Genomic DNA, 23,448 nt, shown 5'->3' with positions numbered 1-23,448 from the left:
GCCACTAGGTGGCCAGCGCCCGCAGCAGCTCTCTCGCTGGCAAGATTAGTGTCGCGTAATTATATAGATGGGTCCTTGATAAGGACCCATCGCACCTCAGCCTTGCTCGACCCCTGCCTTTGACAGCAGCAACAGCAGCATCTTTTGACGCCTCCATGGCTTTTTTTGACGCCTCCACGGCAGCGCCTCCACCAGGCCATTCAAGAGCGCCTCCACCGGCGAACTCATTGGGTATCATACTTTGATAAGTATCACCCAACCACCCACCGCCTACCAAGAGGGGACTACCCCTCTGCGGCAATATCCTCCCTCCTAAGGGAAATTTCTCCGGGACTGCCCGGGAGAATTTAACCCTCTCCTTCCCCTCCACACTGCCTCCGAGGACTACCTCGGACCCAGTGTTCCGACCCTCAAATCCAGGGCTCTCGAAAGAGTCGGGTAGTGGGAGGGGTAGCATTCACCCTAAGGGTTGGGGTGACTCGGAGCCACTATAGCTAGGAGAAGTAGGCCGAGGGGTAAGGGGACTTCCCCTTCCCTAAAACCACTTCTCCTATTTCGCTTCCTCCCGTGGCTGGGGATTTTACTGGGGAATACTCCAGGGAAAATTGCCCAGTCAGGGAGCTTCTAAGTCCGCGTTCCTTTCTGGGGAATTCTGTTTTCTGGGGTTCTAGGGAATCTTCGTATACCGAAATTCCCTAGAGGGTGACGAGAGCAAATTCCGTAGAAAGTCGATCATTAGTCTAGCGGTTCCTTTGTAAATATATTGTAAGATTTTGTACATTTTATTGATTTAAATAAAAACTCCTTTTACCTCTTATCTTCGGCTTTGAATATTTTATTCTAGAATAAGACCTTCCCTTCTGACCACAGGTTCGGAGCCAACTTGGGACATTGTTTCGCACATTTATATTTACATATATTTACAGAGGTTATAGTAGGAATTTTTGACTTATTAAGTTGAGTTTTAGTACTCAAAGTAGTAATTGTATCGACTAGTCTCTTGTTTGCTATGTCTACTAATAGTTTAAAATGCTTTAAGAAATCTGCTCCTAATATTGGAGTATTTATGTCTGCTATAATAAATTTCCAAGAAAATTCTCTTCGAAGACCCAGGTTCACTATTAATTCTTTAAAACCATATGTCTTGATGGGTGTTCCATTAGCTGCGAAAACTGAGGTTGTCTCTTCATGATGAAGTTGCGGAATTATCATTTTTGGAATAGCAGAAAAGTCTGCCCCAGTATCTACTAAATAACTTATTGCTGAGGTTCGATCCGTAATCATTAGGCGGGTTTCAAGATAGGAAACATCGGTGTCCGCTCTGTTTCACTGATGCTACAGTTAGTTTTCCTGTTGTCTCTTATTGTGTGGAACATTGCTGTTATTGAACGAACATGGACTCTTGCATTTCTTGGCTTCTGTTCCAAATTTACTATGGTAATAGCATAAGTTTTGTTTATATCTATTACCTGATGAAGATCTGCCACGTTGACGGAATCTGTCATTTCTATAATGACGTCGTTAATTTCTATTTAACTTCTCAAATTTTTTTGACAGCATATCAATCTTTTTTGTTAGCTCACTTATCTCACAGTGTGTTGAAGTGGGTGGTCCTTGTACGTTGACCTGATTGATAGTAGGTTGAAATATTTCTATAATTTTGTCTGCGTGTGCAGCTAGATCGTCCAATGATAAGTCCTGTGCTATTGATAAAACAGCCTTTACATTGTCTGGAAGCTGCTCAATAAACAGGGTTCTTAATGAGACATCTCCTATTTGTCCTTGTGATTGATTTTTTAAACGACGAAGGAATACTGATGGTTTTTCGTCTCCTATAGTTAATCCTCTGAAAATCTTGCGTAATTTATTTTCAGCTGTTTCTCCATAACCTTGGATTATTCGATATTTTATTGCCTCGTATTTATCCGTAATGGGTGGTGATATTAAAATATCAGAGACGACAGGTAACAGCGTATCGTCTAGGTTAATGACTATCGTACTGAATCGAATATCGTCGTTGGTAACGCCGGCAACAATAAATGCTGATTCTACCTGTTTAAACCATATAACTGGGTCAGTTATTCAAAAAGGAGGAAGTTTGATACCTGATGATGGTGCAGATATTGCTGGATATGGTTTAGGCGGGGAATTCCCATCGTCGAAACATGAGGGTCCTGGAGACGCTTCAATATTAGGAGCGTTATCTTTACTGGCTTGTCGAGTGATCATATTTTTAGAAGTAGCTCTTCAAGGTTATTTTTAATAAAAAATGATTTATTGTTTCCCTTGTATAAATTATCACGACCACGTCGAACTAGCCAAACGCGTCCCTTGAGACCAAGGAGATCAAGGAGACCACGTCGGGGTCACCAATATAGCAACTTGATCTTTATAATTTTTATGTACTAAGATCAATTACTAATATATTGCTTCTGAACAGTTCACTAATTAATTCGTCCGTTTTGATTGGCAATTAAGCCGGTTTTCTTTATTTTTTGTAATGTACACTTTTTACAAATTACAGCCTGCTTCTCCAGACTCGTCTCGAACAGAGATGATGGAGGATAGGTTTTTGTTGTTGGTAATACAAATTATGCTATAGTATATATATTAGGTACAGTTGTAACGTCTAGGTTCACGGAGCTGAGTTTACTATGCAAAACCCGTACCGTTCGCAGACTTACCGTTTCGGGCACTATACGTTTGACTAGTCTGCCCGGGACCGGTCGCGATTCGATATGTTGGATGAATGGAAAAAATGCAGAGATATATACCTTTTTCGCTGAGAAAGGGATTCTTCGAAAGTGATGGGGATGGAAGAATGAGAAATAACGTAGACACTAGGTTCACTTTGGAAAGTTATCAAATAATATATTTATAATAGAGACTATGATTACAATTAGGTAAAATAATGAAGTAAGTGTTAATTAGAATACTGGATACAAGTAATACAAAAGGAATTAGTACAAATCGATTTGAGAAACAGTGCGACTTGGTTTGAACAAGTAATTAGAATGATTGCTATATCTATTCTTAATTGCTACGTTTTCTTAACCTAGAGCTGGACTCTCTGACCCTCGGAGTGGGGGTGCGCGTTGAATTAAAGCGCATGACTTCGTCCCCCCCCCCTCCCTATTTTGTTGGGGTGTGGCTAGTTGCCATAGTATATGCTCCCAGAGGAAAAGAGACGTTACACAGTTTTTGTTTATTAGATATAGTGTGTGTAAGTAAGATCGCTACATCCATGTGGCGACACTGGCGTCTCACCAACTATACAGGAGCTACAGGAAGTGGAGACTGCTGCCAACTCACCACTGCTACCAACCGTTCGCCGACAGGGCAGCGCCACCTTTGACCTGAGCAGCGGGGTATAAAAGGGGACCACCCTGACCGACTAGCTCTCTTCCGAGTAGAATAGGAGTTACTTGCATTGAACTTCCCAGTGCGAAAAAGGGCTGTATTTTAAGTGCTGTGAATTGCAATAAAAATCCCAGAGTAAGCTCTAGATAGACGTGTAATTTATTTCCTTTTTAATTGTGGAACACAAATGTGCGGCCACAAATTGGTGACCCCGACGTGATCTGGAGAACTCTGCAAGGAAATTGTCGTTGGAGTGATCCTTTAGCCTCGTGGGACTGTGATGCCGAAGGTACAACGAACTCCACCACCTACGGAGTCAACGGACAACCTGATAATAATGCCTGAGATTGGTCCAGCAAATCAAATGCAACCTCAGTCTTAGAGATGGGAGAGGAAAGAAGCGAAAGCCTCTTGGACACGGACTCGCCCGCGTTCAATCCAATGGAGCAGCTCTACTCCGTGGGCAAACACGTGCTCACACCGTTCATGAATGATGCGCCAGACCTGTGGTTCATGATGGTTGAAGCTTAATTCAATGCGGCGAGAATCACCAAGGACGAGACAAAATATTCTGCCATTCTCCGAGCCTTGGACAGAGACACTCTCAGGTTGCTGACTGATGTTCTACGAAGACCGCCGCAGACGGGGAACTACCTAAATCTAAAAGAAGCAATCATACATCGTTTGGCGGAATCGCGCACTAAGCAAGTGGATAAACTGCTGAAAAATCTCGTGCTTGGGGACAAGAAACCCTCGCAATTACTACGCGAGATGCGTGATTTGGCGAAGTCGGAGATAAGTGACGAGATTTTACATCAACTCTGGCTGGAACGTTTGCCAGTGCACATGCGTCCACATTTGCTCACATCGAGCAAATTGGACATAGAAGCAGTGGCTGAAATGGCTGATCGTATCATAGATACTTTCCAGTCGTCGTATGTCATGGCTGCGTCGACCAGTACGCAAGCAAATTCAAGCAGCAATCTAGAGAAAAAAATAGAGGACTTGCAAGCGCTAATTATTACGTGCATGCAGGAAATAAAAGATGTGAAGGCAGCACATAGAGCGTTAGAAACGCAGCTTGCTCAAGGGTCAAGCGGTTACCGGGAACATACAGCTCCAAGATACAGTAGGCCGAGATCAAAGACGCCAACAAGGTCACGGCTTTGTTATTACCATCAGAAGTTTGGAGAGAAGTCGAACAAGTGTGCAGAGCCGTGTCTACTTCATGCGACCTTCAAGAAACCTGCGGGAAACTAGCACAGTCATCGTTGATCGGAGTCCGCAACTGTGGCGAGGTCAATCAGTTCTCACAGGAACTCCGATTGTTTATACATGATAAGCAGACAAATATAAAGTATCTGATCGATTCCGGATCATCAGTCTCAATAATCCCGGCAAATAAATGCCAAATTGGAGGTAAAAAGGACAATTTAGTTCTTTATGCAGCAAACACCTCGGTAATTCCGACCTTTGGTAGGAGGACCTTGAAGCTGGATTTGCATCTGCGAAGAGAATTCACTTGGACATTCATCATTGCAGAGGTACCGACAGCCATTATAGGAGCGGACTTTATAACTCACTACAATGTGATTATAGATCTGAAAAATAAAAGGTTGATTGACGGAACGACAAAGTTAACCTCCAGAGGAGAAATCCTTAAGACAAGCCACCACAGCGTGTCAACGGTTTATTCAGATTCTCCGTACTCAGACCTGTTAAAAAAATACATCGGGATAACCCGGATTTCTCCTGAGGTGCAAATTAGAGAAACAAATTTTGCTCACCGCATTATAACCAACTGTCAGCCTGTGTCACAGAAGTTCAGAAGGCTGTTTGGTGAAAAGGCAATGGCAGCGCGAAGGGAGATTCAGCAGCTGCTTGACATGGGGGCAATTCGTCCATCTAGTAGTCCATGGGCAAGCCCCATACACTTGGTGAAGAAGAAGGATGATAGCTATCGAATGTGTGGTGACTACAGGGGTTTGAATGCAGCTACAGTTCACGATAGCTATCCGCCTCCACTAATCCATGATGTGTTCCCAATGCTGCAAGGGAAGACCATATTCTCGACCATTGACCTGGAAAGAGCATATCATCAGATACCAATGCATGAGGAAGACATAGGAAAAACAGCAATTACAACCCCTTGGGGATTATACGAGTACCTGGTGAATCCATTTGGTTTAAAAAACGCGACTCAAACCTTTTAGAGGTACATCAACCATATATTCAGAGACCTGGATTTCGTATTTATATATGTTGATGATATCCTGGTAATGTCCGACACCGAGCGGCAACATCGAGATAATCTGGAAAAAGTTTTTGAACGGCTTCAGCAGAACAATCTATCAATTAACCTGCAGAAGTGTCACTTTGGCAAAAGCGAAGTTGACTTCCTGGGATACAACATTAGCAAAAAAGGGTACACACTACACACCATCTATTGAACGTGTGAAAAAGATCATGGACTTTCCAAAGCCTACAACAGTCATGGAACTGAGAAGGTTTTTGGGTATGCTAAATTACTACCGTAAAACGATTCCACTAGCTGCACAGCTGCAGGGACCCATGACAAAGTACCTGGTCAGATCCAAAAAGAATGACAAGACGCCAATTACCTGGGACCCTGAGGCAGAGCAGGCATTCGAGGATTCCAAGGCGAGCCTCTCTAACTTAACCTTGCTTCATTACCCATCAGCAACAGCAAAAGTCTGTCTCACCGTTGATGCCTCTATGACAGCGATTGGAGCGTCCTTGGAGCAGCAGGAGGATGGAGCATGGTACCCTATAGGATTCTTCTCCAGGAAGCTCAGTGACACGGAACAGAGGTACTCTACATATGACAGGGAGCTTCTGGCAGTGTTTGCAGCAATCAAGTATTTTGAACACATGCTAGAAGGCAGACCATTTAAAATTAAGAGTGATCATAAACCACTGACACATGCATTCAGCAAAAAGCCTCACCAGGTATCCGACAGGCAGTTGAGACAATTGGAGTACATTTCACAGTTCACAACAGACATTGAATACATAAAAGGGAGTGACAATGTGGTGGCAGATGCACTTTCTCGCATTAATGCTGTCACTATGCCTACAGTACTGAGTCCCATGGTCATTCAAGAGGCGCAAGGAGATGACCAGGAGCTGCAAGACTTGCTAAACGAAGGGAACACTTCACTGCACTTGCACAAACTCACTGTAGAGCCAAATGTTCAAATTTATTGCCAGGTGTCTGATGGTCGTGTGAAGTCTTACTTACCACAGAGACTAAGAAGGACAGCCTTTAAAATTGTGCACGGACTGTCACATCCTAGCATTCGCAGCACGTCTAGGGAACTCTGCAGCAAATATTCCTGGCCTGGGATTAGGAAGGATGCTACCAAATGGACACGTGAATGCTTAAGTTGTCAAAGATCCAAGATCCAGCGTCACAACAGAATCCTTCCGAATCACATTGAGGTGCCAGATAACAGGTTTGCACATATTCACATGGACATTATCATCCTACCACCTGTGAAGGGATTTAGGTATTGTGTGACCATAATTGACCGCTTCACAAGGTGGCCAGAAGCTATCCCACTCACAGACATCACTGCCGACACACTCACTAAGGCACTGTTCACTCACTGGATTTCGCGCTTCGGCACACCATTTATTATCACCACAGATCAAGGAACTCAGTTCGAGGCTGCACTCTTCAAGTCACTGGCACATGCAGTTGGAGCAAAGAGGCACAGAACATCACCTTTCCATCCAGAGTCGAACGGAATGGTGGAACGTTGGCACAGGACACTGAAGGCAGCATTGATGTGTTCTCCAGAACCCTGGGTTGATATCCTGCCATTCATCCTGCTAGGGCTACGAACTTCCTTCAAAGAGGACCTGCAAACAACACCAGCTGAGTTAACCTATGGAACAACACTAAGAATACCTGGCGACTTCTTTGTCAATAATGAGCAGGTTTGGGATCCACTGATTTTTGTTGACAGGCACAGAGAGATAATGAGAGCACTTAGACCCACTCCGACAGCACACCATAACAAGGCGAGGATGTTCATCAGTAAAGACCTGCAAACCTGTACACATGTTTTCGTGAGGTCGGATCACGTGAAGAAGCCACTGGAACCTCCATACACTGGGCCCTACAAAATTAAAGCAAGAATTACTGACAGCTTGTACACAAACAAGTGGATGGGCAGGACAAACACATTGCCGTCGATAGACTGAAACCTGCGTACCTGACCAAAACGGACGATGAACTCACTGAGGATGACGACGTGGTCGAACAGAAGCCACACATTTGGACATCGACGTTTGACCAGCCCAGGAAAACGTACGTTAGATTCAAACCCGTCCGCCATGACAACTGAAACACTGCGCAGGCGCGCAAGCTCAGGGGGGAGTGGTTGTGGCGACACTGGCGTCTCACCAACTATACAGGAGCTAAAGGAAGTGGAGACTGCTGCCAACTCACCACTGCTACCAGCCGTTCGCCGACAGGGCAGCGCCACCTTTGACCTGAGCAGCGGGGTATAAAAGGGGACCACCCTGACCGACTAGCTCTCTTCCGAGTAGAATAGGAGTTACTTGCATTGAACTTCCCAGTGCGAAAAAGGGCTGTATTTTAAGTGCTGTGAATTGCAATAAAAATCCCAGAGTAAGCTCTAGATAGACGTGTAATTTATTTCCTTTTTAATTGTGGAACACAAACGTGCGGCCACATCCATAAGACCACTAACGCCATCTGTCGGACGCGAATGAGAAGCATTTTGTTAGGCACACACGCCATTACTGTGGTGCGAATGCGTGTGCAACCTCCTTCGGTTAACATCGCTCAGCTTCGGACATCTTCGCTATACATCGAGTTCGAGAAAGAACGGCATAGTTTTTTCGGATCTCTCTCTCCCTCTCGAATTAACTTTCGTGTAGCCGAAGAGCTGAGTAAAATTCCTTTTCGGCCTTCTGCTTCAATCCTCCTCCATCTTTCAAACCTCAGATTCGAGTTCGATTCCATCCAATAAATTTTTTTTTTATTGTAGAATATTTATTTATTGCCATGCACATATTAGATTAAAAAATATGTAAAAATGGGGTTTTAATATTCCATAGTTACGCTCAAAAGATCTTTATTAAATCCTACACTTTAAATATTGTTATAAAAATTTAATTTTTATTTCGTTATTAATTCAAATAAGTTATTAATGATTACTATAAATATTCTAAAATTATAAAAATGAAAAAAAAAGAGTCGAAGAATTCTCGAACCTGGCCTCACCGGTTCCAAAAGCCGAGACCTTACCACATGCGCTATAAGAGATTTAAGGATATAGATGATAAACTTGCATAAACTTCATAGCTACAAATTCACGTACTCTCCTTTTTACACAGATACAAGTATACCTTTTTTCGATATATTTATACTTTATACTGTGAATTTAAACCAAATGTTGAAAATATTATTAGGTTAATTATATGGCCCTAGATATCTACTATATTATTTAGACATCTTTTAAATTTGTAATAAATCAATTCCGGCCTTTTGACTGAATTAGTAATTCTGAAGTGTCAAATAATATTAAAAACGCAATGTGAAACACAGAACACTTCACTTTTATATTTGCATCGCATGCCATTTTATTACCTATGTATTTTTTCATTTCCCTTTAGAACTTGAGTTTTCTTTCGAAAAAATTGTATTTTTCGTTCCATTACATGCATGGTTTAACGCATGAGACATCTTAAACGTTAATATTTATTACTCTACAAATTCACCGCTTCGACTATTTAAATTAATATTTTTGCATAATTACAAGCTTATTTTTTTCTAAATATGCAGTTAATTAAACAGAACAAATTAATGTTTTATGTGTCTCTGTAAATTAATTTAGGAGTCAAAACGGCGAATTTATAGAAAATGTATTAACGATTCTAGGGCCATATAATTAACCTAATAATATTTTCATACATTTGGTTTAATTTCACAGTATGCGACATGATTCCTGCTATTGTGGGGAAGACACAATTTTAACTAGTAATCAGTGCAAAGGCACACAGACTTTACTTATAAAGAGCGCCAGGCTCATGAAACTTGTACGTGAGCCAGTCTGAGGCTTGCCGGTTTGAGACTTTTCAAGGACGTGGCATGCTGTGAAATTAAAGTGGATTTTCTAAGAAAGTTACTTTTACACATTAATAAAATTAAAATAGAATGTTATATTTAACAACTGTTCTGTCTAACAATTTGCAAGTATCAATTCAAAATAATTACATGAGAATACATGGAACTTCTCCCCAAATCTAATATTATCTTATAAAGACAAGAGCCATGAAGTTATAACTATTCACAAGAAAATATTTATATATAAATAAGAAAATTAACTATTAAATAATATTGAGGATGTGGGATAATCGAAGGACCCTCAGTCCATGTATGAATAAGTTTAATTGGACAGAAGACACCTTTTCAATTTATCAAACGCTAGCTCTTCAAGAACCTAATTACTTGCTGTACTATTCCTATAGGAAATATAAAAGGCACAAGCAAAAAGATAACACCAAGTCAAGCAAGGCGTAGCCAGGTCCATCAATATCTAAATCATTATCAAGAAAGTTAAATGACTAAGGTTATATAATGGAGTCTTTTACACTCCATTTTCAGTGTGCTTATGCACCAATTAATTACCAATATTCTATTCATAATATAATATTAACCCTTATTCTGGAGGTACTTCATTAAAACAAAACTATGTACAAGTATATGAGTAAAGAAGAAAAATAAATAAATATATATTTATAAGCTGATATTTATTGGGACCATTTCGGAGATCTAATGATTAATATCAGGACTTTTGTATAATATGAGTACCGGCCCGATAATTATTCTTATAACAGCGTAAGTATTAGGACCGGACCTTATATTTTATAAGTTGCAAAACGGCAGTTATAAGAGCCAATTTTACTGCAAGTAAAAACAAGGAAATGAGGTCCGGGCCCTCACAATTATAAATATTAAACGAATGAACTTAGGTCCGTTTAAATTTTGGAATTACTCTGATATATTATTAGTATTATAACCTGTTGGATGTTATAAAGAGAAATTCCTAATATTTACCGATAGTAAAAAAAATATATATAACAATAAAATTAAAAGAAAAAAATTTGTAAAATTTAAATTTAAAAAAATACAATCAATTTAAATATAGTACTAACTTCCCCAGATAGATTTACCATTAGTGTTTTCATATTTTATAAATTCAATTGTATAACACAATGGTCACCACAATTAATCCACCTTTCCGGACAATACTAACAGATGCACGTAAGATAATAAAATATACATGATAATACTAAAATAACAAAGTAAAATTATTAAAATAATTTGTAAAAAAACCAGCAGCGGAAAATTTCAAAAAACTCTTTCGTTTGAAAGATTACGCTCTCAATCTCGCAAGCATGATTTTCAAAAGCGGTAATTTTCAGAATGCAAATAAATGCCAGTTCCCTCCTTGGATATAGAGTTTATATACGATTTGGCAGAAAAAAAAAATTTTTTTTTTAGTTCTTAAGAAGTAATAAAAAAAAATTAGCTACATGTTTATAACAAACGTTCCCACTTTTCTTGATGTGCTAACTAAAACAATCCGATATATTGGCAGATGATGGAACCAATAAATTTAAAGTAATGACAAATGCGGGAACCAAGTTGAATATCTTTCATTTTATTATATATTTACTAGTTGTAGTATGTGCAGATGCAACAGGCTTTGCTTGACATTGGAGACAAATGAAATACTATGCTGGATAATTGAACTTCCTACTAAGCATCAAATGATTTGAAATAGATTTATATTGAGAAAAGAACTATTTTATGCGGTTCCGATTTCTATCGTTACATAATAGCTTTGGACCCAACAACTGCTGAAGCATGGATATGTATAAGTATAGATATAGCCAGTACAGAAATGTTGGGACCTCTTTTAAAAATGTAGGTCCTAGAATTTAATCGGATTCTTCCATACAAATTTTGGTACTTTTTGTATCCGGAAGATGAAAGTGAATCGCCAGAATTTGACTAATACGCTAAATTAATATATCGTTCGCCTACACGTTTTATGACTAGAACAAATCTTAAACGTCACGACCCCCCAGATAATCTGAATTTTCATAAAATATAATCCAATATAGGAATATTTATCTAACATGGCATGTAATGGAGCACTAGGTGTTGAAAAAGATTGTATAATCATATGCACATAATTATGCTGAACAATGGATTCAACACCCAATTCTGTTTGGAAAAATCATTTCTCGAGGCGAGAGTCCATTTCTAAGTGCAGCAAAGAAAAATTAACATAACGACGGTTTTATTATTGCCGTACTAAACTCTTACAGGCATAAAAGTTTACCAGAGTAAAAACAACAATAATTTGACAAATTTGTTTCCGGCATTACAATTTCAGGATTGTGTGATTTAAAACAATGTGATTATAGGATAAAATTGATGACAGTATGCTTTTCAAAACGGTTCCCACTTTTCTTGATGAACTAAGTAAAACAGTCCGATATATAGGCAGATGATGGAACCCATAAATTTAAAGTAATGACAAATGCGGGAACCAAGTTGAATATCTTTCATTTTATTATATATTTACTAGGTGTAGTATGTGCAGATGCAACAGGCTTTGCTTGACGTTGGAGACAAATGAAATACTATGCTGGATAATTGAACTTCCTACTAAGCATCGAATGATTTGAAATAGATTTATATTGAAAAAAGAACTATTTTACGCGGTTCCGATTTCTATCGTTACATAATAGCTTTGGACCCAACAACTGCTGAAGCATGGATATGTATAAGTATAGATATAGCCAGTACAGAAATGTTGGGACCTCTTTTAAAAATGTAGGTCCAAGAATTTAATCGGATTCTTCCATACAAATTTTGGTACTTTTTGTATCCGGAAGATGAAAGTGAATCGCCAGAATTTGACTAATACGCTAAATTAATATATCGTTCGCCTACACGTTTTATGACTAGAACAAATCTTAAACGTCACGACCCCCCAGATAATCTGAATTTTCATAAAATATAATCCAATATAGGAATATTTATCTAACATGGCATGTAATGGAGCACTAGGTGTTGAAAAAGATTGTATAATCATATGCACATAATTATGCTGAACAATGGATTCAACACCCAATTCTGTTTGGAAAAATCATTTCTCGAGGCGAGAGTCCATTTCTAAGTGCAGCAAAGAAAAATTAACATAACGACGGTTTTATTATTGCCGTACTAAACTCTTACAGGCATAAAAGTTTACCAGAGTAAAAACAAAAATAATTTGACAAATTTGTTTCCGGCATTACAATTTCAGGATTGTGTGATTTAAAACAATGTGATTATAGGATAAAATTGATGACAGTATGCTTTTCAAAACGGTTCTCACTTTTCTTGATGAACTAAGTAAAACAGTCCGATATATAGGCAGATGATGGAACCAATAAATTTAAAGTAATGACAAATGCGGGAACCAAGTTGAATATCTTTCAGTTTACTATAAATTTTTGTAGTTATTGTATATAGATGATTAAACTTCACCTTACATAGTTAGCAAGCAGAATACCATGTTCTATAATCGAGTCTTTCTCTATGAATCGGCTGAGAAATAACGAGTTTATATTGAAACCAAAGCTATCTTACACCGTTCTGACTTCCATCGTTATTTTAATAAATAATTTTGAACCAATTCTAATATATAGTAACACTTACTTATGGATCTCACATATGTAGTCAATGTTTTTGGGAATATTAATTTCCACATTTGTTTTCCTTTATAAGAAGTATTTGTTACGAAATTGGTTTTAAATACTTACCGAATTTTTTTCGTACTTATTAGAATTGTTAAATGCTTTTTATTTTCCTTGTGTTCGTTCGGTTTTCTATTTTGGTTGATTTTTTTTATTGTTTAATTTGATCTTTTAAAAAGAATGTGTACTTAGAAAATTTAATTATTACAATTTTTATTGTAAAAAAGGTTTATTCATCGATAAATTATGCTGGATTTTGAAAGATGTCCAATTTTTCAGTGCCAAATAGTATTTATTAATGAATATATTTTATTCAAGTAATATGTCGTAAAATAATACATTTTGAAAAATAAAAATATTTGCATTTTTCACATTTTAATTATAGGAACAGTATTACTACGTTTTTCGAATATTCAGTATTAATAAAACTAAAAACTTGTTATAATTTGTTTCTGAAATTGCAGCATATACTTGAATAGGTATTATGTATACTTTCTTTGATAGTGATTTATTTTCTTATCTGATTGTTAATCCAAGTTTTAATAGCAGCAACATTTCGAATAAAAATATTTGGATATTTTTTCTTTAATTCTTGAATTTCTTTAAAAGAAGGTAATATCTTTGATTTGATATGGTGTGCAAACTCTCTAAAAGCAATTTCCTTTTCTCTTTCACTCCATCGTTTGCGACTGCACTTTCCATATGGGGAAACTATAAATGTAATGAAATAAATTATACATTAATGAAAAATTCTATATATGTTTAACATGTGAATAGTGATATAACAACGTTTGAAATAATAAATGGAAATGTTACCTATAGTATCTTTTTTAACTTTTAAAATATGTATTTTAAGAACTTCTATTACCCTATTTTATATTGATATGAAAATATATATAATAAGTGAAATACTACTAATATTTACTTGATCGTTTCTTTTTGGCCGTTTTATCTACCGCATCAGAGTAATCTTCAATAGATGAGTTACCACTTTCTTGAGCTGTATTATTTTCAATACTTGTTTCCATCGCAGTGTTTTCATTCGTGGATAAATCCATATGTATATTTGTACGCATACGTTTCCTAGGCAAACCATCTAAATTATTTCCTAGAATCATATAAACGAAATAAAACAGTGTTAAATAATAGAGAAAAAAATAATTTAAAAGTACTGTACCACTTTCCGGTTCAACCAAATCATCATCGCTTTCGTCATCGTTTTCGTCATCGTTTTTATCATCGCCGTGTACCACTTCTAAAATTTTCGAAATTTGTAATATTTCCTTACTAAGGATGGGTTGACGATAATGTTGTTTGTGGATTTTTTCCGCATGTCCCATGAAAGCAGCCAAATCGGTGACTTCGTCGTCTCTAAGATTTAGTGAGGAACAAGTCGTCGCTAAATGTTTTCGTAAATTTGTACCCCGTAAAGTTTCCGGATCGGATGCTCCACACTCTTCCGAAAACCTTATGATTATAAAATATGCTCTGAGGTATCTATAATCACCTTTCAGTGTGCCGGGTAAACCGAATAAATATGGGTTTTTGCAATGTACTTTAGCGGCTTGACGATATTTAAGAAGTATTTTGATATATTTCAACGTTTCTTGACTTAGCAGTACTGGAACAGTTCTCCCCAATTTACCTCTTATGTTGAAACGTACGTATCTCAGAGCATTAACTCTTTCTTCTTCTGTTAACTTTTTAAACGAATCACCGATAGTTTTTTCATTAACTGAATCATAATTATTGAAATCTTCAACATAAGCGCGTTCTATTTCCCCTGCTCTACGTCTGTTAAACAGTTGAACTGATATTAATGTGAATTCTGCTAAATTTTTCCATGCATCAAAGGAAAACTTTTCTTTTAATATATCATAAAATTTTCTCATTCCATTAGATAAAAACCTGATCAATTTTTGTATATCTGATCGAATTGGCAACTGTTTTTTGGATTGCCTTCGTTTTTGAAATTGGGTTTCAACCGCTACTCTCGCAATTGAAGAGGAATAGTCCTCTACTATTAATTTCAAAAATCTCTCAGTGAGGTCTATTTTTTCCTTATTATCTCTTAAGATATAAACTGTAATAGCTCTTTTGCTAACTTGCTTCAATAAATTGCCTAAATTAGTGGCCAATGATGGGGTTTTAAAACCATTTTTTGTTTCGTTTATGCCTGCCAAATATTGTATTGTATCAATACATAATTTATAGTATTTTGGGTGTAAAACCTCAAATAAATCATTAATGCAATTATCTCTTTTTTTTATTTCTAATAAAAATCGACCGATTGTTCTTAATTTTTGTCTTATCATGTCGTAATAATGCGGATCTTTGTATTTATCACACAATTTGTTTCCAAACAAAATGCATAATTCATCATATCGAATTACTTTAGTAATGCAATCGTCCCTAAGTGTAGGAAATACTCGTTTGCGTAAGATATCGCAAGCAACTTCGTGCAAACGTCCTGTTGTCTGCCTTGATTTAATCAATACATTTCTTTTATTTTTAGATTTGTTTTTGTTGCAGACTCGATAATGATACCGCAGAGCTGATTTTGAATAAGCTCCCTTACATTGAGGACAAATGGCATAATCAATTGCCTTTTTATTTAAATTTTTATTAGGGCGTCGCATCACTTTTAGTTCACCCTTATTTTCCTGTGAGCTCGTATTATAAAAAAATTGACCTTGTTTTCGAATGTTATTAATTAGATCTTTTCTTTCCGGCCGTCCTTTAGGAATTAGAAGAAGGTCTTTAACTTCTTTGACATCTGCATGTTTTCTAGTTAAGTGACGACTTAATTTTGTTTGTTGCGTTTTACAATATATGCAAAAGTCTTTTTTGAGCCCAGATTCTATTTTGCTAACAATCATGTACTCATCGTTTGGTACTCTATTTCCAGCTGCATTTAATGTCGAATCAGAAGGGTCTAAGGTTGTATTAATTGACGAATTTTTACTTTTATTTGGAATTGTAGATTCTTTGGTCCCTTTAACTTCCGCTAAATCTTTCTCAGAAATGTCTTTATCGGAACTATCAGGTTGATAACTTGAATCACTTGGGTTTTCTGTAACATTTTCATATATATCTGAAAAATAAAATTCACATTTCAGTACACACATTCTTTGCAAATGCAGTAAAATTTAGAATCATTTTGTAAATTTCAGTCGCTAAGTAATGATATTATACAATTTTTCCATTAATCAAGAGTTTTTACAAACTTCAACGTTTTTAAAATTTTATATAGCATACGCCACTCAATTTGCCTTGCGAGATAGGGACTTCTTGAGACTACGCAATATAAGTTAAGCTTATTATTGGCTGTAGATAAGTAGAGAAATAAACCCAATACAGCAGAGAGATAGAATGTCATTGCATACATTGATTTTCCTTTTTTCTCTCTCATTCTTATATTCTTTTCTCTCTTTCACTCTATGTCCATCTACGGCATATGGTAGGCTTACAGCATTACAGGGCTTTAAAGTATTAATATCGCTAATGTAGTCCAGCGAAATTTAATTCAGACAGACAATAATGAAAATTGAGATGTGTAGTTGTTATAGTAAGTTAAAAGTTTTAAAGAAATTTTAATGATTTCCTCTATCTAGAACTCAAGACACTCATTAATAAAAATCAGAATTTTAGTACGCACTTTTACGTACTATATAAAAGAAGTCATCATTTGAATCCTGAAACGAATTAAGTGGCACACAAGGTATAATAAACGATTGAAAAAATTCATTATTATTGACTGAAAAATACAAAAGCCCATTACAATTATAATATTAACGCTTTACCATCTTTAGGTGGACTTAAAAAAGTAACTTGCTGCGTTAATAATTCATCGCCGAAACTATAATTTTTTGAGTTTCCTAGATTTACATCACTGACCAGTACGGAACTTATTCTAGATTATTTAAATGTAAGAAATTGAATAGTGAAAAATTAAGAATGATCTTAGTTATATAATAATTAAATAATTAAATAATTACTACCTTGTATTTTGAGTATTGATTAAATAATCATAATTGTCGTTTGTCTTGTTAAATTCTAAAACTTCCGTAATTGCTGTGAAATTATTTCAAAAAAGATTTAATATAACTGACAAAGTTTACCTGTTCCAAATTTTTAAGTATAGAACACAGATAACATTTGCAATGAGTGAATATAAAAATGTACATACTTTGTAAAGGATTAGATATATTTGCACAATCAAATGAAATATCAATTTGTTTAGTATTAAAAATCTTATGACTTTCAGACTTTAATTGCTCGCTTATATTTTCTTTGTTTAAATCTAAAATATTTAAAAATTAAGTATTAATAAAAAGCAAAATTTGCATTAATGCTTTCGAACATACTTAATGTAAAAATTAATTTGTTATTACCATATAAAATATTCTTATTTTCGATACAAATACTGTCAAAAGCACTCCAAATATCTGCATCAGTATTAGATTTACTTAGATCTATAAATAAATATGAAATTTAAAATAAAACTCTAAGGAACATTATAGGTAACTGTATACAGAGAAAGTATTTATTTATACAACTATATATATATATATATATCTTCACAATCAATTGTTTTATGTTTATTAGCATTAGTACTATTTATTTTATTATTACTAATATTAGCATCCTGACGAACTAAGATTTCATTATACGTATTAAAATTATTTTGAATACTTTGCACTAAAAGAAAATGACATAAAACATAGTAATCATAAATTTATAAGATTACATTTGCTGCAACAGTAAGTTTCAACAAATTTTTATCAATTACTTTATGTATATAGTAAATAACCTTTCAAAATTATGTATTTAACCCTTAATTAGGCGCATCAGATAAATTACCATAGTAATGAAATGGTCGGTGACCCCATATGCCTAATTAAGGGTTAAGAAGCCGGAATACAATACGAATCAAACTGAGCACATAAATACCTTCACATTCTGGATTAACCGCTTCACCAATATCAACAATATCTTTTTTATTAGCAGAAACATCATTTTGATCAGCAAAATCTTTTGCACCATTATTGCAATTATTCTGGCTACTCTGATCTGAAAGTAATAGAGATGATTTACTTTAAATTATTAATATGTAAGATTGCATTGGCAATTCACTCAATTGTTAACTATTTCTATAGTTAGCTATACGTAATAGATACATTAATTTTAGATAATTAATTAAGTTTAGACTAATATGAATCAAACTGAGCACATAAATACCTTCATAATCTGGATTAACCGCTTCACCAGTATCAACAATATCTTTTTTATTAGCAGAAACATCACTTTGATCAGCAAAATCTTTTGTACCATTATTGCAATTATTCTGGCTACTCTGATCTGAAAGTAATAGAGATGATTTGCTTTAAATTATTAATATGTAAGATTGCATTGGCAATTCACTCAATTGTTAACTATTTCTATAGTTAGCTATACGTAATAGATACATTAATTTTAGATAATTAATTAAGTTTAGACTAATATGAATCAAACTGAGCACATAAATACCTTCACATTCTGGATTAACCGCTTCACCAATATCAACAATATCTTTTTTATTAGCAGAAACATAATTTTGATCAGCAAAATCTTTTGTACCATTATTGCAATTATTCTGACTACTCCGCTCTGATAGTAATAAGATAAAGTATTAGTAATTATATCAACATGAATAAATGTATTTGTGTGTTGCAACATGCAATTTCTAATTACTGCTATATAGTTGACTTCTCTTTATTGAAGTATGAATGTTACGAAACTATAATTAATTTGAAAAGAATATGGACCAATCTGAGAACTTTATGTACCTTTACTTTGAAGAGGAACTGATTCATAAAATTGAATATTGTTTCATTTATTGGTAGAATCATCTTTTGGAGCAGTAAAATCTTGTTCACATGTATTGTTTTGAATTTTGGTGTCATGAACTAAATTAAAATATATAGTTACAAAAAATTTAAAATTTTATATTAATAACTTGGGTACCATATGAACAGATTAAAGTATATTATTACCTTTAGGATTTAGAATTTCTGTGTTAATTACATGACTAATATTGTTACTATCAGAATGAATATATTTTGGAGGAACATTTTCTTCAAATGCATTACTTAGTTGCATTTTGGTACACGATTCTAAAAAAGAAATGTTACGTCAAGCTCTTAATTGCATACATATCTACAGATAGTGTACACATGCTTAATCAATCAATTCTGTTGTTTATTTTGTATTCTAAGTGCTGTATTTAGTTAAGTTATAACAGAGTGAAAAAAATACCCACCTACAATTTGAAGAGACTTATATTCTCCAGCATCGCTAACATTTTCTATATTACGTAGCACACCTTTATTTTTAATTGAACCTGCAACACTTTGAGTTCCTCCTTTGTAACGACCTGAGCAAAACGATTTATTTTCAGTCAATTATTTTGTATTAGAAAAACAGAGATAACAATGAAAATATCCAATTGCTAATCACCATTACTCTTTTTTTGTTGATTACAGATACGATTTTCAACTTCTATGGTTTCTGCTTTCTTTTCTAAACTATTTTTTAATTCAATAAGAGTATCACGATTTTCTGGAAATTTGAAATAAAATACACTTTAAAGTCGATTCGTATACTGGAAAAGTAATAGAATGAATTTAAAATTTTACATACCAGAGGTATCTACTAGGTTACCGGCATATCGTTGACCATTTTTATATTTAATACTAAGAATACCTTTTTTGCATATTATATCTGATTTTTTACAGATGTAATATACGTTATCTGTGAATAAAACTACTGCAAACATATCACAATCCGAAATAATACACCTTTTTTTAAACCACAAACTACTTTCTTAAATTCAAATAAAATGACCGTTAACAATTAACGTGCCTAGTTTGAATGCCTAAAAGTTCTAGAACGTCTAGAACAATGTGGAAGGATATAAGCTTAAAACTGAAGCAATGGCTACGTTCAGCGGCCTCAACAGTTGAGTGAGCGATCAGTGATTCTCTCATCTGATTGGCCTCAAGTAAAACTTTGATCAATCAAATAATAGAATCACTGATCGCTCACTCAACTGCTGAGGCCGCTGAACACAGCCAATACATAGCTAGCACACCCAACGATTTGTACGAAAAATAGTTGAATTAACAATTGCATTTATTTTTCCCAGTGATGCAACCTGTGCAGAAATCAAAATAAAAATTTCTCTAGTTGATTTGATCAACATATAGGGTTTTTATTAATTGTAGAGTCGAATCAACTTGCTTATGGGATGGTTCGTTCAGTGCTGATCAGTGAAGTCAGTCTGAGTCTAAATGGCCCCCCTACTTTGACGTCCAAGTCTATACATTTGTATGAGTTGGGAGGTCAGAGTGGCGGGTCTGTTTATGTTCAGACTGGCCTCACTGATTCGGTTGAGTTCCTAGCGGGGTCCAATTTCAACTGTCGATGCGTCGGAATGTTAACAGAACGACAAACTGAAATAGCAACAATGGTTGCAATCAGTAGAAGTAGCAGATGTGGGGCGCTGCATCGAAATACTCAATATTATTGATCAATTAGAAAAGGCGCTACTTTATTGATCAATCATATCTTGTTATTTCTGTAGCAGCTACAGAGCTGATTTTCTACTGAAAGAAACCAATGTAATTCACGTAAGCCCGTACATTGGCGAGGATCTAATGTTTTAAGGCCTTCGATTCATTGTAAAGAGTAAAGTGTTTATTTCCAAATGGAAAAAGCAATAAGCTTTTGGCTACAGGAATGCTTGAGGTAGTGTTGTTGGTACTGTGCGAAATAGATACATACCTTATTTGATAGACAACATTTAAGATTGAATAGAATCGGATTTATTTTATATAATTTGATAATTAATTATAAGATATTGACTAAAAGTCAAAATCAATACAAAGTAGCACAGTTGATCAAAATATCAGCATTCATTGCAATATTATCACTCATTTAAACATCTTTTTGCTTGTTCTTAGTTTGAACAGTTGACACGCGATTTTAATTTTACCTTAACTTTCATTTTCTCGGAGTGTTTTTAATTGCTGAAGTATACTCTACAGTTTCACGAAGTAAAATATTTTATTTTACCTATAGAACAGGAAAACATTTTATTTATTGGATTTAGCTTTATCTTTCATTTCAGCAAAAAACAATTTATACGTATATTTATCATGTTTTAAGACCATTTATTCTTAGTTGAACTATACAGTATACTGCAGTGTTTAAAATACCCCCCCCCCCCCCCGAAGAAAATGAAAATCCAACTAAAATTAAATTTTTTTCAACGGTTTCAATTAACAACAAATATAAAGAAATTAAACAGGGTGATAATATTGCAATGAATGCTGATGTTTCATTCAACTATGCTATTTTTTCCTGATTTTGACTTTTTGTCAATATTTTATAGTTAATTATGAAATTTTAGAAAATAAATCCGATTTTATTCAATTTTAAAGATTGTCTGACTAATAAGGCATGTTTCTATTTCGCACACAATACCCATAGTACTACCTTAATATCTCACTGTAGTTATCCTAGATCCTTCATTTAGTCGAGTAGTACTTTTTTTTAAGGTGCACGTCAATTTTGAATATTTTTATGTTGTATATTCTGTATTTATATTTCAATGCTTATTCGATTAAATTTCTTTGAAGAATCCAGTTAAATATGCTATTAACTTGAAGACGAGCGTCACTCATATTTAGGTGGCAGGGCCCCCCACGGAAGCATACGCGACACTCAGGCATGGACAACGGAACAACAAATGTGATAAACATAACCAATTAAGAAATACAAAAAAGACATAAAAATATACAAAACCACAAAAATACTATAAAAACAAAATTAAAAATTATGCTGCATCTCGCCATATTATATTGTTAAAACTAGCCTTAACTAAAACCAAGGATTAGCATTGTTTTAAATCTTAAAATTTCATCTGCCATATAGAATCCGCCGTTTAAAAATTTCAAATCATATGCTCGAACTCGTAATCTGTAGTGATCTCGAAAACCCTCCAGTATCAAAATTTAATACAATTACATTTATTTTTAACATTTCATCAAATATATTTTGTCCGCTTTTCTCAATTTCTAAATTTTAATTTGGATTTGTGGTCCAAGACCTTCTAATATGAATCAAATACCTATTATTATTATTAGAGTAATTTTTCTGTCCTATTTTTACTTAGGCCTATCGTTTGGGTATTAGAACTACTGTGTAATATATAAGTACGTAAAAGCGATTTTTTTTAATGGTCCTAAAAGTTATCCCTTTATAACAAGGTGCACTAAATTTAAAAAATTCTTTGAATTTCTACATACATTAGCTTTAAGACAGTGCAAAAATAATAAAATATAATATCTTATTTTATGTATACTGAAAATAATTCAATGTAAAGGAACTATGTTATTTTCTTCATAATAAAAGAAAAGTCCTTTCAAATATCAAAACATAAGGAATTATCAATTGTTGATATATCTCTAAAAAGGCGATATACAACTCATAAATTAATACGATATATAAGTACTAAAATTAATGTAAACCGATGTACACTAATGTACACAACACTTTCAGACGGTTCTAATATCTATCCTTTTATAAATATATATATATATATGTATATCGAAAATTAAATTTTTTTTTCATAATCTTCTTCTTCTCCAGTCAGAATGTATGTCTCGGGCTGAAGTTGGTCACTAAGAAAAATGACGTCATTTTCACAACACTTCTAACATAATATACTCTACGACCAAACTATATATGGTTGTGAACTGTCAATTAAAATCGATATAATCGATATAATTAATTCGGCGACTATATTGAACTGTAAATTGTAATGTGAGGTTATTTTTATTTAATGCAGTGAGGTTATTCATCGTGTTGCGATATTGCATCTGTTAAATTTCTAAAATCACAAATAATTAGAAATAAATTCAATTAACAGTGACAGAAGGAATCGCGAATTAGATAAGTATAACATTATATTTTACAATACAGGATGTAGTATACTTTGTGGTACTTTGTTGGGTATTTCTTTTTCAGAATTAATCAAGACAGAACATTTTCATTTTCATAGTTGAGGATAGAAGTGACTGGATTAAATAAGATTAATATTTACAGCTCTGTGCCAATGAGAAGTATACTTTTAACATTAATATGCATCGGTCATTATCAGGAGGATATTAATTGAAAGAAATTGTTAAGGTATTTAATAATCATATGGTCGATTTCCAGGTGTGGAAATCA

General features: G+C 34.7%; 2 protein-coding genes across 2 annotated transcripts; one reads left to right on the top strand and one right to left on the bottom strand.

Annotated features, from left to right (window-relative positions):
* Positions 1 to 3,744: 3,744 nt before the first annotated feature.
* On the top strand, positions 3,745 to 5,573 carry LOC136785604 (uncharacterized). Its single transcript, XM_066746749.1, has 3 exons — positions 3,745 to 3,869; positions 3,969 to 4,489; positions 4,543 to 5,573. Exons 1-3 carry the CDS (start codon positions 3,745 to 3,747, stop codon positions 5,571 to 5,573), a joined length of 1,677 nt encoding a protein of 558 aa, XP_066602846.1.
* An 8,108-nt stretch (positions 5,574 to 13,681) lies between these two features.
* Positions 13,682 to 19,314, bottom strand: LOC136785591 (uncharacterized protein MAL13P1.304-like). Its single transcript, XM_066746724.1, has 18 exons — positions 19,240 to 19,314; positions 19,002 to 19,121; positions 18,907 to 18,952; positions 18,610 to 18,822; positions 18,322 to 18,534; positions 18,127 to 18,246; positions 17,758 to 17,874; positions 17,541 to 17,648; positions 17,363 to 17,476; positions 17,175 to 17,247; positions 16,977 to 17,086; positions 16,842 to 16,930; positions 16,706 to 16,783; positions 16,560 to 16,655; positions 16,446 to 16,470; positions 14,351 to 16,267; positions 14,099 to 14,281; positions 13,682 to 13,884 (listed from the first exon to the last, which is right to left on the bottom strand). Exons 1-18 carry the CDS (start codon positions 19,312 to 19,314, stop codon positions 13,682 to 13,684), a joined length of 3,900 nt encoding a protein of 1,299 aa, XP_066602821.1.
* Positions 19,315 to 23,448: the final 4,134 nt, after the last annotated feature.

Source organism: Prorops nasuta, unplaced genomic scaffold (genome assembly GCF_024137725.1).
Source record: "Prorops nasuta isolate Cenicafe-Biocafe unplaced genomic scaffold, Cenicafe_Pnas_1.2 PNAS00001, whole genome shotgun sequence".
Lineage (NCBI taxonomy): Eukaryota > Metazoa > Arthropoda > Insecta > Hymenoptera > Bethylidae > Prorops > Prorops nasuta.
Note: the sequence above shows the minus strand (reverse complement) of the source record. Positions and strands in the feature narration are given on the sequence as shown.